Source organism: Phytophthora infestans, genomic scaffold (genome assembly GCF_000142945.1).
Source record: "Phytophthora infestans T30-4 supercont1.20 genomic scaffold, whole genome shotgun sequence".
In the NCBI taxonomy this organism is placed as follows: domain Eukaryota; phylum Oomycota; class Peronosporomycetes; order Peronosporales; family Peronosporaceae; genus Phytophthora; species Phytophthora infestans.
The window spans coordinates 1,692,261-1,705,505 of NW_003303739.1; the positions used below are offsets into that span (position 1 = coordinate 1,692,261).

Here is a 13,245-nt window from a genome sequence, read left to right on the forward strand (position 1 = left end):
TGTGGCTATGTTTTTTCCAACGCTGTGGCTGTGGGAGGAGGTTGAGTGGTCAGAAGCGTCCCCGTGGCCCAATGGATAAGGCATCCGCCCTACGAAGCGGGAGATTGCGGGTTCGAGTCCCGTCGGAGACTTTCTCTTTTGCACACTTCAAATTCTCTTGCCATGATTCATCCTTTTTGCCTTCTACGGACTGTAGCGATTCATGCTGCTCTGACAGTCGCTTTAACTTTTGTAGTGCGCCCCAAACTGAAAGGGACCCGTCCGGATGATGTCGCTATGCTCATCAACGCACCATGTACTTCACGGGTGTGCTGGATACGAATAGGGACTAATCTGCATTATGCAGCAAGCTGGACTGGAGGGGTTGATTTCATCCATGGGAAGCAAACTTCGTCACAATTTTCGTCCACATGACCCCCTGAAATGACCTACGAGATAACAATGCCGTGTTGCACACGGGGAAGCGCTGGACTTTTTTTAATGAATACATCCTACTTTACTGATCCGCTAAAGAATGACCCGTTCATTTAGCTTGCGATAACTTTAAGTCTGCCGAATAAATGTAGACAGAGCGAGCTGCATGGTAAAACGTTTTATTCGCACTACCCTCAATTTAGTTTTGGCAAGACGAGTTTCTGCCAAAAGCGTCAATACCGAACATTTAAATGATCACTTTGTGGAGGCTGAAGTTTTTGTTCGCATCATCATCAAAAAATAAACAAAATCAAACTTTAAATATCCTGAAGAAGGAGGAAAAAGAGCAATCTGATTCATAATCGTTTCGAAAACAGTTAATCAGCTTGACATACAAGTCGTCTAATGACGCATCTAATTATATGCGTAAGAAACTGGGTATGGAACAATCAAACACACGAAGTATTTAAAAAAAAACCTCTGTTAATTTTTAAAGGACCGGAGAAGTCATATAAATAGATTATACTAGTATGAGCTTAAACTAGCAGTAAATAGCATTGTTAAGTGTTACCACATACTTGTACCTACACATTTTCAGAATTAGGACTACTAGAGGATTGGGCTGGTAGCGTAAATGTTCAATTCGGTAGAGTAATACAACATGTGATGAAACACCACTCCTGTACCGGTATTGAAAAGGAAAGAAAGTGGCTTGAGTCTGCAATTAACGGCGCAATAATTTCATGTTACGCAGGCTAAAAGTCCAGCATCAACCGGGCGATCTTTTTTCTTTTCAAATTCACAATTAGTACCCGTCGTGATACGCTTCCGTCATATCAATCACCGGTGACGGCCTGGGTATCGCCCCCGGTGACTGCCTGGTTACCTTTTCCATTCATGTTAAGCGAGCTAAGCGTCCATCATCAACTGGGAACTAACGATCTGACATTTCAAATACACAGGTCTTAGCGTGCAGTTTGCAAGCAAAATTCTACCCTACCCTTCATGTAACGCGAGCTAAGCGTCCGGCTTCTTGTCCAACCCCGAGATCGCTGAGCTAATTCGGCATGATCGAGGTATTCGGCGACTGTAAGCCTAAACTCCTCCTCCAACCTCGATTCAATAAATACCCTTGTAAAAGCGATCGACGATTGTACTGATTTAGCGAAAGTATTATGGACTATTAGGGCAAAGCTTCATCATAGTTTGATACCGGTAATGATCTGATGCAAACCGTTCTTTTAATAAGCTTTCTAGCTTAGGTAATGTATACTTTTGCGTGTTGTATAACACACATTTATCTTGTCGACCTTAAAGTATTTTGGTCTGTATACTTCATTTCTAAAGCACTGTACCAGGAATAGGTTAAAATGTCGGACTTGCTTCCTAGATCATTTTCTTGAGACGATGACCAGTTCATATATACTACATAGACATATTCCTGGTATGCTACGGTCAAGTAGTACGAACAACCCAATAGGGATTAATTCGGCCCATCTTTGGTGCGTACCTTATTTTTTACGCATACAAATCTGAAATGAACGGCCTTATAAAATCATTATTTCGAATCGATGACTTGAGGTTTACTATCCTCGCAGGTAAAATTACCGGTGTTGATTCATTCTAGCATAAGATACAAAAAAGTACGGTAGCTCCATTTTTTATATCTGGTTGAGCTTTATACTTTCTAATATTAAATATACACCTTTGCCAGGTCAAGATGGTGCTACTCCACTTCAAAGTGGTGAAGTAACTAAACCTTTTTGAAAATATGCTCAATTTTTACATTAGAATTTAAGTCACTTCACAAATATGTCGAGTAAACGCACTCCGTACTTCAAAGTGGTTTACTGGCAGCTCAAAGCGGATCAATCCCCGTGAGCGTGCGCGCGAGCACTTCATTGCCAACGAGCCGATTTGGTACTTGTACGGCTGGCTCCGTACTCTCCAATATGTAATCCCATTCAAGGTACGCAGTATACTGTATTACAATATTGTTTAAATGGCATACTAACCGACTTTTGAGCTGGTGCTACAGGGTGTTTTAGTGCTCTCAAGGCCAAGATCAAGACCGACCTTGCCTTGTCCCGTAAAGGGCTGGTTGTGGAGCATCCTCGCGGGACGGTTGCGGCTGCTCGGATGGAGATACTGGAGCGCGCGGCGAGACGCCGCATCGGATGTATCGACTTACGCCTTGCTTACAGGATGACACTGCATTGCCAGCATGCCGTTGCTGCCGCGGAGCGCAAGGAAGACATGCAGTACGGCACCTAGCTGCAGTTTAACCTGAGGAGACCACTTTGCTCTGCGTTTTCGCCACTTTGAATTTCCTTTTGAGTGCTACTTTTTCGTAAGCAAATTTTTGTTTTTATATTTTTCAAAAAATCCGGTTTGAAGTGGAGTAGCACCATCTTGCTGGCAAAGGTGTAGAATTTACAAAAGTCAGTTTCATCAAAAGCGCATTCCTTATTTAGACAATATAAATATCAATAATCGCCAGATTATCTATTTTGTCAGCGAAATGTACTAGAGCGTACCTAAAAACGGCACCATAACTGTTGCACTGTCCCAAAATGTCTTTAAAAATGAAATCTCTCACGTGAATGCGCGGCTTACTGTGAGCTTAGTGCAGAATCACCCACGCGGCTTAGTAGGCACTAATAAAACCAAGAAAAATAATGAGGACAATAAAAGCTTAGGATAGAAATATTCCCTCCGAGAACGCACAATGTAAGGCAAGCGACTCTCGATATAGAAGCAATTTACAATCTAGGTCTAAAATAAAGTTCCACAATTGCCGGTCAATATCAGTAAACATAAGCGAAACAAAGAATATATATATATATATTATTGCACCAAAACGCGTGCGACACTACCGTTCAGCGTGTATTTATGTGTGAACAAGAAAGTATAACAAAATCATGTCATGTGTAGGTCGCATTAAAGTTTCAGTTACGAAACCGGGGGAAACGCGAGCTATTTTTCGTATTAATAAGTTGGTCGAGATGTCACTGCGCGAAAACAATGGTAGACAAGGCGAGGAAGATTACGTCTAGCACGAAGCCGACAAAAAAATGCAAACTTAGTACTCTATCGCTGAGCCCAAATTTACTTCCTCGAACAAGCTATAGCTCTACTCATGATTCGCTTAACGTTGCTAAAAATATGAAACGATAGTATATACATTGAGTTCAAATTTAGACACCGTTAGAGCCAGACCCATCAACTTATCCATAATTCTTCTCTTGTACAACTGTTCGAGAATGGTCCTGGATAATAATCTTCGAATACATTGAAATTATTATTTTGTTGGTCGGTAGGGCAATGCTGAGCAAGCTGACACGTTTCAAACGATGAATGCAAGTGCTTAAATGCGTACTGGAATTTTTTGAGCATCTGAAATCACCATAAATGTAATGATATAGAAGTATTAAAATGGGATTGTTGTTGTCAGCTATTCTGGAGGTCTATCGCTTAAAGAACATCAGTACGATATACTCCGTAGTAACCATTTCCACACGAAATGCGATGTGGCTTGTAGCTTAATAGGAGGTACAAATTAGACAGAATGATGGCCGTGAAACGCACTCCTGCGAGCAACTAAGGCTGCAAACAATCAATCTTTCCACAGCTAATATTTAGGAGGTTCGTGTATTTCCACCAAGTATTGTGTACCTATCACCAGCCATTCTGCACAAATCACCAAAGAAACTAACCAACTCCACCACACCAAGCAAATTGTAGGCTACACCAAATCGGAGCTGACAAAGTCACCTCATCGGAAGGGCCCGCACTGTTATTTGTCATTCCAGTCGTACACTCTCGTACTACCCCCAATCGAAAAGAAGGCGCACCCGTCATAAATGCAATTTGCTGTGCTTAGAATCCCTTGTATCCTAACCTAAAATGCAGCACTCCTAACCATTTATGCTTGTGTCTTCCCCTACAAATTGCTGCACCCGCGCGCGAATGTCGCAGGTTTTTCTTCATCTTTTGGTAGATTGTCGGTATAATCGGAACTTGACCAAATGGTTCGCTGATGTCGTGCACACCTACGGCCGAGTGCGCTTACGCACCTGTTGTTGAGATTCGCGAGCACGCTCAGTTAGACAGCGGCGGCGCACAGATCTGCGGGGTACTACAACGTTACCAGCCATTTCTCGAACGAGTGGAGAATGCTCCTCATCGACGACTCTCTCTGTTGTACTTCCACGCACATCTTGAGGCTGATCCAGCACCAGCGCTAGTACTGCATCTTGCGAGTCAGCTTCCGTGTCGGTTGATGACTCACCGTGCTCAACTTGATAAATTGGCCGCGGAACCTGAGCGGCGGGAGTGCTCGATTGAATACTGCTTGTTGATGCCACGCACGTTGTTGGTGGTATAAGCTGAGACAGACGAGCATCGTGTAGGTCGGCTTGGTGCCCATTAGAGATCGATGATGTGAGCTCACGACGAACACTCGCTTCGTGCGTTGAGGGGCCGTTGGGTCTCTCGTTGAGCAATGGATGGAAAGCGCCAAATGATTCTCCAAGGTCGGAGACTCGTGCTGAAGCAAGAGATACTTCGCTTGTCGTCGGCGTAGGTGAGTTGTCGGGCGTATCATTTTCTTCGGTAGTCATTAAACAGCTCGACGCCTGTGATGATTCAATCGTTTCTGTGTCGGAGGCCTCATCAGCAGTAGGAAACTGTACCCGACGAACAGCGTTGGTGCGACGTACAGGAGGGCGTTGACGACGAGCGTTCGTCACAAACCGTCGGGGCCTTGGCATGATACCAGGACACTGAACACCATCCGCGGCACAGGCATCAATGACGTCAGGGCACATCCCATGTTTCCACCAGTAGAGACTATCACACTTCAATTGTCCAGGACTCACTACCCACCCATCGGATGGCATACCAAGTGTATGCATCCTTCGGGAATTCACGGAACCCACCGATTTCAACCTTTCCTTTCTATCCCCAGCGCTGGGAGGAAGATGCTTGTGATAAACGGTAAAACGTATCTCGGCCTGCGTACGCCTCAATGGAAGCTGGGTAGATGACTTACAACGCCCATCAGCTAGGGTCTTGTATAACTTGTACAAACGCGTAGAAACCTTCGGTTTGTCACTGAAGACGCGACTTTCACTGACGAAAGCTAGCCGAGCTCGATCCATAGACCGCATCATCTCCAACGGTGTAGCTCGAGGATTTGCCCAGTTGATCTTCAGCGTCTTGTGGTATTGCTCGAGCGGGTTGTTCGTCACCGCACAACCCGTAGGTGTATAGAACACTTGCCAATTTCCGAACTCAAAGCTGTTGACCCACATCGTCTTAATATGACGAGCCAACGCGAACGCTGCTGAGTCGCGTGGCATCGCATCCCATTTTGCGAGAAGGACTTGCTTGTATGTCTCATTGTCGCGTTCATCGGAGTAGTGCAAATCGTACAAGTCCACGAAAAGCTCCTTAGTCTGGACGGGGTCAACACCCTTGGCCCTAGCTTGCTTGAACACATTCTGGCAAACGTGGAACCAGCACATCAACACTTTGGACGTAGGCAACTCGGCAAGGCTTGCGTTCCACTGTGCCTTGTCGGCGTCCGACTTAACAAATTCTGGAGCGAAATCCAAGCGGAATTGTTCAAAGCAGACCCTTTTCATGAACTCCAGGCACCACGAAATATCTTCTTCGCGTCGTCGGGAGATGCAGAAGTATGCGAGCGGAAAAAATAATCGCCTTTGTCCGAGTAGCCCATAACCATTGCTGGGTAGCATTGTTTCACAATCTTGAACGTGCTGTCGATGTGTAATATCGTCGTTTGGTCGGCAGCCCGTTGCACATTAACATAGTCTTGGAAAAGCTTGTAACACGTGAGGCCGACACGAAATGGTGCTGCATCACTTCCGCATCCTTCAGAGGCAACATGCCTACCACCTGCAATAATGGTATCGCAAAGAATCACTAAATTTGTTGGCGCTTCTGGATGCATCCCAACCTCGTCGTACAAGTGTTAGTCACACATGTCAATGACGCGTGCCATCTCGTCGGTGGGGTTTGTTCTTCTCCAAAAGCGAACGTAATTGTCCACTTGACGACGATAGGGTGCAGGCCCAGGTAGTTCTTCTTTGTCAACCTTGGCCACGATGACGCTGTAAAGACGGTATGGGACGGTCGTGGGAACCTCAGCAAGTTGGTGCCGAATGAACGCTTTCATAGCATCCGTGAGCTCGGGTCGTTGAGGTGTCAAGGCGTTTGGGTCCCGCATGATGTGATTACCTTGCTTGAAAACTGCAACGGTACCGCTGTTTTAACCTTGTACCGGCACCAACAAGCGTTTCCATCAGCATTGTCGATACAGCGCTCTGAGCGACAGGCCGTCAACATCGAGCGCATATTGTGTCGGGAAAGCGCAAAGCTGAACTGCTCTGTAGCTAGATGATCCAGCGTACACGACACTAAGTTGTTCTTCGTGCGCACGAAGCGAGGAAGCGTCGCCAGGAATCCATCTCTCTCCGTCGCACCCGCTTCCGTTCTCCATATTTCGGTCCAAGTGAAATTATCGTCTCCCGACAATGTGTCACTGAAGTTCTCGTCGTCTCGTTGGTCTTGATTTTGCATCGTGCTGCTGCACCAACAGGTCCGAAAAAATCAAACACAGTGTGATGGCGGACTCTTTTTCTGTTGTCGCTTGGGAGGAACTCTGCAAAACCATAAACAGCGCTCTTCGTCCGATCACAGCGATGAAAAAAAGTGAAGCCACCAAGCGAAACCGGATGTACGCCGGAAAGGAAACCATGGTGCAGGCAATTGACTCCAATTTAAAGATGCCAATTAGCTGTTCTGTTCGAGATGCACTTTGGCGAAATGAAGCGCCAGATCTATGATAAATAAAGCTGGTGAAAATACACAGATGATTGGTGGGTACTGTCTACGGAATACTTGGTGATGGATACAATCTACTTGTTGGGGTTACACAGCTCTCAATATTTAGCCAAAAATACAGAGTTATTTCGGACCAAAATGATGGGAAGCGAAAGTTCATTCTGCGAGATAGGTTGTAACGGGGTACGTAGCCCTAAGTGTACCCTGGTTACATGAAGTGTGACACTTCACACTTCAGGAGTATGACACGTCATACTCCGGGATATTTGGTACAAGGTACCAAGGTCGTTCAAAGCCAACCATTGGTTAAACGACATTGCATTTCTATAAGTAACGTATAGTTTGTATTAAACCCAAACTTAACCTACCTATAAATATACTCAGTTTACAATCTACCTTATTTAGGTCACTTCGCTCTCTTTAATTAAAGAGGGGACCTGTGAACTGCCGTTCACTGAGAGTTTGTATACTCTCGGAAGATAACTTCCTCTAGCGCAAGGTGCTGTGTGACCCCGTCACTAGGTCGTGCCATTTTGTGTATAATGATTCTGACAAGAGCTCCATTATTAAACGAAAGATATAAATTTGTTTTCGCAGGATGTCGCTCGTATGAGTGACCATCATTGTGCTCGAGGTGCAAGAGACATCGTCTTAAGTGATTGCAGCCTTTTGATTAAGTTATGTATGTAAAAGGTGCTTTGGCTTAAGAATTCAGACCTCCGTTCTGATCATTCCTTAAAATCCAGAGAATTATTTTAATTTTAATACTGATAGTTCGTATTTCTCTAGCAATACTTGTAATGGTGTTACGACGAAGCAAGCGCAAGCACGCGGCGATCGAGGACGACGACGGGGAATGGAGCGCTTCAGCTGACCTCATCGATGACATCATGATATCCATTCAGCTTTTACTGACCCGCAACGCCGACGGGTTGGCAGCACTGAGCTTACCCCGAGTGGTAGTCTGGCACCAATTGTAAATTCAGTCATTTTACACTGTAACGATATACGCTTTAAATATGGTATTGCGTATTTGCAGATACACGGTTCTACCAAGTCGGACATTCATAGACCAGAATGTAGAGTTTAAGACGCTACTGCAGGCAATGACGACCTTGCAATTGACTAACTTGCATTTCGCTATCGCCCGAAGGTGCATCGGCTGCGAACAAAAGGCAAGTTGGTAACATTCAAGATCCCAACGGGATCGGAAGACACGGTGATTCTACGTGCAGAAGATTACATTGCCGAGGTGAAGAAGCACGAGAAGATATTTCGCGAGCAGCTACGTCAGCACCCAGGAGATACAGCGATCTCCTTGAAATTGAACGCTGTGGCGGCGTTTGGACGGGCACTTCCTCAACTCACTTCGTTAACTACTGCTCCATTGCAAGTCTTGATATCGAGGATGAGGGAGTGCGGGTGTTCTGCAGATGAACAGGAGATTCGAGCTATGGTGGGGTATGTGTCGGAAGACGGAGCAGTGTAAATATTTACTGACGAAAGTATCTTGGGTTAAATTGCTAGGTGCATCCAACGACTTGGGTTCCTTCTGCCCACAACTCGGTTAGATGACGAGGCATATTCCTTCTCTGTCCCTGGAATAGGAAAACTAGTATCAGCGATCAGGAAGACCCGAACGCAGATCTTGAGCACACTGAAGCGCACGAAATACAAGGAGATGCACGAGCAGCAACTGAAGAAGGCAAAGCTGAAACACTCACGCTTTCGGCTGGAGTTTCATCTAGCAGATATGGAGGGCTGTGGGTTGATTCGGCGCACCAAAGTCACGTCGGGTGTCCTGGTTGCGCTAGCAGACCGGTAGACGCTACTTCTGTACATGTACTGAAGTAAGTTCAACAGTACGTGCTTCTTTTTGCGTGGAAGATGACGGGATGATGGCAGAGCATTTACTTTCTAAGAAAAGTATTGATACATCTTGAAAAACTGTGTCCTATTTCATCGACATCCTCTCATTAGCGACGGGCTACTTTTGTTTGGGAGCTGAGTGGCTCAATAGCTAGAAGCCTTCGTCGCTAATAATTTTGCTGCGCGCCTCTCAGTTCGTACTACATTTATCTCAGCCGCCGGCCTTCGCCTTGGAACGGAACGACACCCTTATGCTCTTCGCCGCTCTCCTTCATCTCTTCATCCTTCATCTCCTCATCGTCGGCTGCGCCCACCTTTTCACCATTAAGGCGTTGGCCCATCGATGGCTTAGCTTTGGAAGCCGTGGTCAAGCTGCCGTTGCTGGTGCTGGAGCTAGAGCCATTACTTATCCCATTGAGAGAATATCCTCCGTTGCTGCTGCCTCCCAAACTAGTTCCTCGGGCTGTAGCGCCACTGAATGTGGATGACTTGCCGCTCAGCGAGTGACCAGTACCATGGAACGCTTCGTATTTGCGTAAGCGAGCAGCACGCAGTGCAGCAGCATCTGTAGAGCTCTTCTCGCCACTCTTCTTAAGCCGCAATCCACTGCCAAATCCAGCGCCACCAAGCCGTGCTGGCTTTACGTCTTCCGCTTTCATCGTTGGAACACCTGCCGATCAAGTCATTGTTGCTATCAGGTAATCGGATAATACGGCGATGCTACATGTCGAAAACAAGAAGCATTACCTCCATAAGGAATATCTGACGGCGCCGCGGGTGGTATCGATGCAGCAGATGGGGGTACCGGAGGGACGTAGTCAGCTGGAGGCTCGAAATCTACCTCACAATCCGTCTCAATAATGCAGGCAGCAGGTGCAGGCTTTACCTCGCGCACGTCCAACATGTAGTTCTTGTTGTTGTATTTAAGGCAAATTGTGTCGCCCACTGTCATGCACGAAAACTTGCGAAGAGAACCCTCCAAACTGCACACAACAGAACACTAGTAAGCACACAGTACAAGACATGCCAAACACTCCAAAGTTCAACGCACACTGCGCGCGGGTTGGAGATATCTAAGAAATCCTGCGACTGTGGGCGTAGCTTCACGAATGTCGCCTTCGGCAGCGACACGTTCTGGATATTGAGGATCCCGCCCTCTTTCACGAACAGGTTTTGCATCATCTGCCGTTATTGCACAAACATATCAAAAATTAGTAGGTCAAACCCCAACAGCACCTTTAAACAGGCGCAAACAGCCTCACCCAGTATGGCATGTAGCAACTCCCCTCGGGGGCACTGAACTCAAGCACACCACAGTGCGACGAGCGCTCCACTCCCTCGTTGGTTACTTTGAACAGCATTGGGTATTCAATGTGCAGACGAGCTGAACGACGAAAAGAACGATCAGTCGGTAGGCTCATAAAGCCACGACCTCAACAACGTACCCAGTGTCTCAAGTGCTGAAGGGGGCAGCAAAACTATCAAAGAGAAAAGCAAAAAACAACACCATTAGTTTTCTCGAGAGTATAAAGTCTGCAGCGAAGAAACAACCGCACTCTTATCGCCATCCTCCAGGTGCGCCTTGTCGCAGAATGACACAGGATACACTCGATAGTGCTCGTCGAAGCTGCAAGCCCAGCAATCCAGGAATTAAACTAGAATCAGCATATCGTGCGTTATTCGGCGATGAGGCCAAGTCACACACCGTTGCGGGAAGTCGCCAAAGTTGAACTGCACTCCAAAGGGGTTACCGTCTCCGCCGAAGTTGCCGAACTGTGGGCAGTAGGTAGCGTATGGGTTAGACATTGACCGAATGGCGATGATGAGTGACGGTCCACACCATAGTAAAAGATGTTGGTGTCGCCGATCGACTGCTGACGTCGTTCGAGAATTGCAAAAGGGAGAATAAAAAACTTGATGTAAGAAAACACAAAAATTCATGTAGCCATGTCGCACATGACTGCTATATCATGGAACCAACTGACATTCAAGGCAACGCAGCTCTATTGTTGCTCGACTTGCTATCTATTTACTCTCCATCACGTTCGGATGCTATGACGAAGCTTGCGGCCTTCCTTGGCGAGGTTTTCGGGGCCGTAGCTGTCAATGTGGGCCATAATATGTTCATCGTCCGCGTCGAGAGGAATCTTGCCGGTTTTCAAATGCTGCATCGGTACAACACACACATATAAGAGACTACAGCCACCTGTATACATCAGCCCCAAAAAGACTTACCAGTATTATGCCACGGCGCAAGTCCGACGTGAAGATACCGGGGGCCACACCGTACCGAACACACATCTTCGTGGTGAACTGCTTCGGCAGCAGGGCGCCCTTGCGTCCGTACTCAGTTAGTCCAGATCGGTTCTGCTCGACGAACGCCTGGTTCTTGTTCTTGGTTGCGAGTTTGGCTTGGTCCAGCTCGAACAACACGGCAGACAGCTCGTCCTCGTCGAGACGGCCGTTGGACTCGTAGCAGCGCTCGAGGTAGGCGCGCCATCGGTCCATCTTCTCGTCCATATCCCAGCTGCTCGCGATCTCCTTGTAGATCACCTCGTCGCGGAACTTTGTCATCTCCTCATCCTCCTTACGATTCAATAGAACCCGATGCACCACGTCCTTGCGCTCTTTCGCGAGAACCGTGTTCGGGTCCTCATACAGCGAGACCGTGTGGCTCTTTCCTCCAAACGAGCTGCTGAGAAGAACAAGGCCCTCGGCCGGAGCAATCGGAACTCGCACAATACGGTTCGTCACTGCAGTATCCGCAACATTTCATATCCCAGTTAGACGTTTATTGTGAGCGACAGTGCAACGCAGAATGAGAAAAGACATGGCCTACACAAAGCAGCGTCGAACTCAACTCGGGACATTCCCTTGGTCGCCACAGCCAGAGCGCCACCGACCATGCAGCGAATCTGGTTCAGCAAGAAAGCCTGGCCGACGATGTGGATACGCAAGTGTGGCTCGCCACAGAAATCCGGGACGAGAGAACCCGAGCACGAGTAAATGGATCGGCGGTGACGAGGCAGCAGCTTGCGGGTCAATTCCTCTTCATCTTCAAACTGGCTCGACTCCTCCGAGTAGTCGTCGATGCCGGATTCCTCTTCAGCGTCCTCGTCATTATCCTCTACGCCTGCGTCGTCGCTCTCGGCCACGCTCCTTCGGTAATGGGCTTTATAGTGTTTCTTCTTCGCCTGCACCTTGTAGAAATACGATCTCGAGCGGGTAAAGTTGTGGAAGTCGTGCACTCCTTCGTAGCGACGCAGTGCGCGACAGAACTCGGCAACAGCCTCGTCCGTGTCAAAGTCTTCTCCGTCGGATCCGATGAGGCTGCCTCTCAGGAACGAAAGCGGCATGAAGTACTCATACTCTCGCAGAACGCAATTCTTGCGCGCAGAAAATCGCTTGCTCACTCTCGTGCAGGAGAACACGCGGATGTTTTCAGGAAGAGAAGCGTTCAACGCCTCCTTAAGTTCGTGGACACGACCCGAAATTGGGTCCACTTTGTTCTCCTCGTCAATCAGTAGCTTGCCAGAGAACTATGGTCGTCAAAGCAGCAACAACAACACATATTAGAATATCTGCCCTGTATTGCCTCGTATCCAACTGCAACACGCACCACGATGCAGCCAGCGTGCACGCCCTTGTCTGTGCGGCTGCTCCGTGCCCAGTCAATCTTGCCCAAGTCCTCAAAGTTGGACTCACGCATGGCACCAGCCTGAAAGATGGCGTTGCGGATATCGTCTTCAATGGTCTTGACGTTATCGTTCAGCTGCAGTCCGTGATAGCCCGTGCCCATGTAGCCGGTAACAATGGCCACCTTGCGCTTGACCAACTTGGCGGGTGCGGCAGTGGAAAACAGGTCCGCCCAGCGACGTCCATCATCAGTACCAGACGAAGCAGCTAAGCCGCGACAAAAAGAGCTACGCAGAGCCGTACGGCCAGCAGGACGCAGAGCGAAGCGCGTCAACATAACTTGAACTGCTTCGACCACTGGCTTCGGCAAGCCTCGCAAAACACTGATGCACCATACGGTTTTGGTTTAAACTTATCATTGGTAAGGGCATACTAACCTGAGGATCTTCGAATGTA

At 47.5% G+C, this 13,245-nt stretch overlaps 2 protein-coding genes across 2 annotated transcripts; one reads left to right on the forward strand and one right to left on the reverse strand.

Moving 5' to 3' along the window:
• Positions 1 to 8,078: 8,078 nt before the first annotated feature.
• On the forward strand, positions 8,079 to 9,109 carry PITG_10856 (uncharacterized protein; the record flags this gene model as incomplete). Its single annotated transcript, XM_002901625.1, has 4 exons — positions 8,079 to 8,260; positions 8,324 to 8,363; positions 8,438 to 8,751; positions 8,812 to 9,109. The coding sequence occupies 2 exons, from the start codon at positions 8,693 to 8,695 to the stop codon at positions 9,107 to 9,109; spliced, it is 357 nt and encodes a 118-aa protein (XP_002901671.1).
• A 104-nt stretch (positions 9,110 to 9,213) lies between these two features.
• Positions 9,214 to 13,162, reverse strand: PITG_10857 (ubiquitin fusion degradation protein, putative; the record flags this gene model as incomplete). The annotated part of the gene is made up of 10 exons (XM_002901626.1): positions 9,214 to 9,823; positions 9,901 to 10,136; positions 10,205 to 10,335; positions 10,416 to 10,537; positions 10,599 to 10,631; positions 10,710 to 10,780; positions 10,859 to 10,926; positions 11,389 to 11,906; positions 11,993 to 12,692; positions 12,773 to 13,162. 10 exons carry the CDS (start codon positions 12,950 to 12,952, stop codon positions 9,360 to 9,362), a joined length of 2,523 nt encoding a protein of 840 aa, XP_002901672.1.
• Positions 13,163 to 13,245: the final 83 nt, after the last annotated feature.